The sequence below is a fragment of the Hipposideros armiger genome, unplaced genomic scaffold, assembly GCF_001890085.2.
Source record: "Hipposideros armiger isolate ML-2016 unplaced genomic scaffold, ASM189008v1 scaffold_452, whole genome shotgun sequence".
NCBI lineage: Eukaryota > Metazoa > Chordata > Mammalia > Chiroptera > Hipposideridae > Hipposideros > Hipposideros armiger.
The window spans coordinates 1,414,962-1,417,412 of NW_017731802.1; the positions used below are offsets into that span (position 1 = coordinate 1,414,962).

General features: G+C 30.8%; 1 protein-coding gene across 1 annotated transcript in view; it reads right to left on the reverse strand.

The window, feature by feature from the left end:
* Positions 1-1,152: 1,152 nt before the first annotated feature.
* Positions 1,153-2,451, reverse strand: part of COMMD8 (COMM domain containing 8) — a 9,332-nt gene continuing 8,033 nt past the window's right edge. Inside the window, exons 2-3 of the mRNA XM_019665774.1 lie at positions 2,281-2,436; positions 1,153-1,381 (exon numbers count right to left, since the gene is read on the reverse strand). Of these exons, the coding sequence (XP_019521319.1) occupies positions 1,175-1,381; positions 2,281-2,436 (363 nt within the window). The 3' untranslated portion in view covers positions 1,153-1,174. The remainder of the gene's footprint in view (positions 1,382-2,280; positions 2,437-2,451) is intronic.

Here is a 2,451-nt window from a genome sequence, read left to right on the forward strand (position 1 = left end):
GTTCTTTTCTGGTTGGGCTCCAATTTGTTTAAGTTATCTCTTAAGTTTGGCAGCCAGAACTAAAAAGACTACTAAACTAATTACATTAACTAAAAAGATTTAATGGTTAAAACCAAAATATATTGGAACTACTACCTCTGGCTTGAAACAGCATTTCTACCAACAAAACATAAGACTGAATCACACTGCTGACCCAAGCTGTACTTTGGTAAATCAAAATAACCAAACATTTCTCATATATTCTACTGCTAGCATATTTCTCACATCTTTTATTTTTACAGGTGGCTTTACTTTTTTATTTTTATTAGTTTCAGGTGTACAAAACAGCATAGTGATTAGACATTTATATACTATGGTTGGCTTTATTCAAATAAAAAATCATCTACTTAGGTTATCTCGACGTGTTTGGCTTTATTTGGTCCACCACTGTAATCTGCTTTAAAGTAATCTTAAACTTTAACTGTATTATATTACATATTAAATATATCCCTAGTTTTGTGTCACCCTCAGATGTGATAAGTATAATATTCATAAAATGTTGAGGAAATTGGGCAAAGAGGAGAATCACAGACGTCCTTCCTGGCTAACAAAAATTCACCTGAGCTTGGTTACTTATCCAGGTATGAAACCATCTAACTGTATTATTTTTCCACATTTTTCTCTCCTTCATCCACAAAGACAACATGAGGTACCTTACTTGGGGCCATGCTGAAATCAAGAAGCACATGTATTTGTTTTCTCACCTACCTGCAGGTGCCCCATAAGGGATAGGAAGCTGCTCTGAAATTGTTCTTTATGAACCCTATTGATAACGACTCTTTCAAAATGTCTTTAAATGCTGTTTTAATAACACATTATAGGTTTTCCCCTGGAGGCAGAATCACATTTACCAATCTTGGGAAAACAATAAGGTCTAGAAAATCCTAGTCGAAACTATATGTTAAATATGTACATATTGGTCCACTATTTATGACAGGTAATGATTTCCAGCTCTAGTTAATTAAATTTATTATCATTGTAAAGTTATGATACATGGTCTGGATATTTGTAGTGTGCTGATGCCCAGTTAATGCAAAAGATGTAATTTTAATTATCTTTGATACTATTTTTTAAACACTGTATTCTCAAAATTACAAAATTTTAGATGTATATTATAAAAAATAAATAGTTCTTTCTATTCAAAAACTGAAATAAAAACATACATAATCATAAATAAGTAGATTCTCACCTTTAATTGCCAATCAAAATCCTGTAGCTGTGCAGAGGAAATATCAACTATTTCTTCTAACAGAACCTTCTTGATTTCATCTTTCCTACTTTTCAAGCATTTCATGATAGCTTCTTGATGAAATGAATTCAACCGATTCAATTGCTGAGATATCTGTGAAAACAGAAATAAATGGTTATACAGTAGGTAAAAGGGCCTTTCTGTTTAAAATGTAAACATAGTTCCATCTCTTTTCACATACCTTTTAAAATGGTAATAAATGAACAAAAACAAAACAAGAAATACTTCTGTAACTATGAAAAGAACAAGATGAGACTGCATCCAGCAAACAAGAGATTTTAACAAATTTTTGCAAAATAAAAAGTAAAGGAAAAGGGCTGACTGATGAAGATCATGAAACTGAATACATCTGGAGATCACTAAACAAAAACAAAAAAGCTGGTGTGACTCTATTAATATGTAAGACAATATATATAGCCTTTAAGGCAAGAAGTATTACCAGAAACAGCGAAGAATGGCAAAAGGGTCACTCAAGAGAAATATATAACAATCACAAATTTGTATGTAACTAATAACATAACATATAAAGCAGCAAAACTTGGTAGAACTAAAGAGAAAGAGTAATTCTACTTCATAATTAAATCATGAAATTAATCTAATATACTTCTCAGTAACTGACAGCAACAAAAAAGTAAAGATATAGAGTCTAAAACACACAAAACTGAGATACTTAAAGTAAAATGTTAACAATGTTTAATTGTGTTATTGGGAATGTAGGTGGTCAGCTATTTAACTTTCAGTTTTCGTCTATATGACTTAAATGTTTCAAAATTTAAAAAAATACAAACAACCCAAAACAAAACTACAAAAACCTAGAACTTCCACAGATTTTCTATTTACAGTGAAGTTTTTCTTGTTATATATGTAATGTATACTTACTAATGATGGCCCTTGTATTATATAGTGCCCTAAAGACCAGCTTAATAAAAAACCTGAACACTAATTATTTATTTATTATTTATATAAGGTATAGAAAATTAGAGTAAAGTTACCTCTTCATCAGATAAATTTTTACCAACTACGGCTTTGAAAAACCTTGTAATATCTTCTAGAACATGTGTCCATTCCGTTGAATCCCAAACACTCTGATAATCTTGGTAGAGAGGATAAGTTCGGCCACAAATGCCATCGATCGTTTTGTGAAGAAGCTAGAGAGAAAAAAA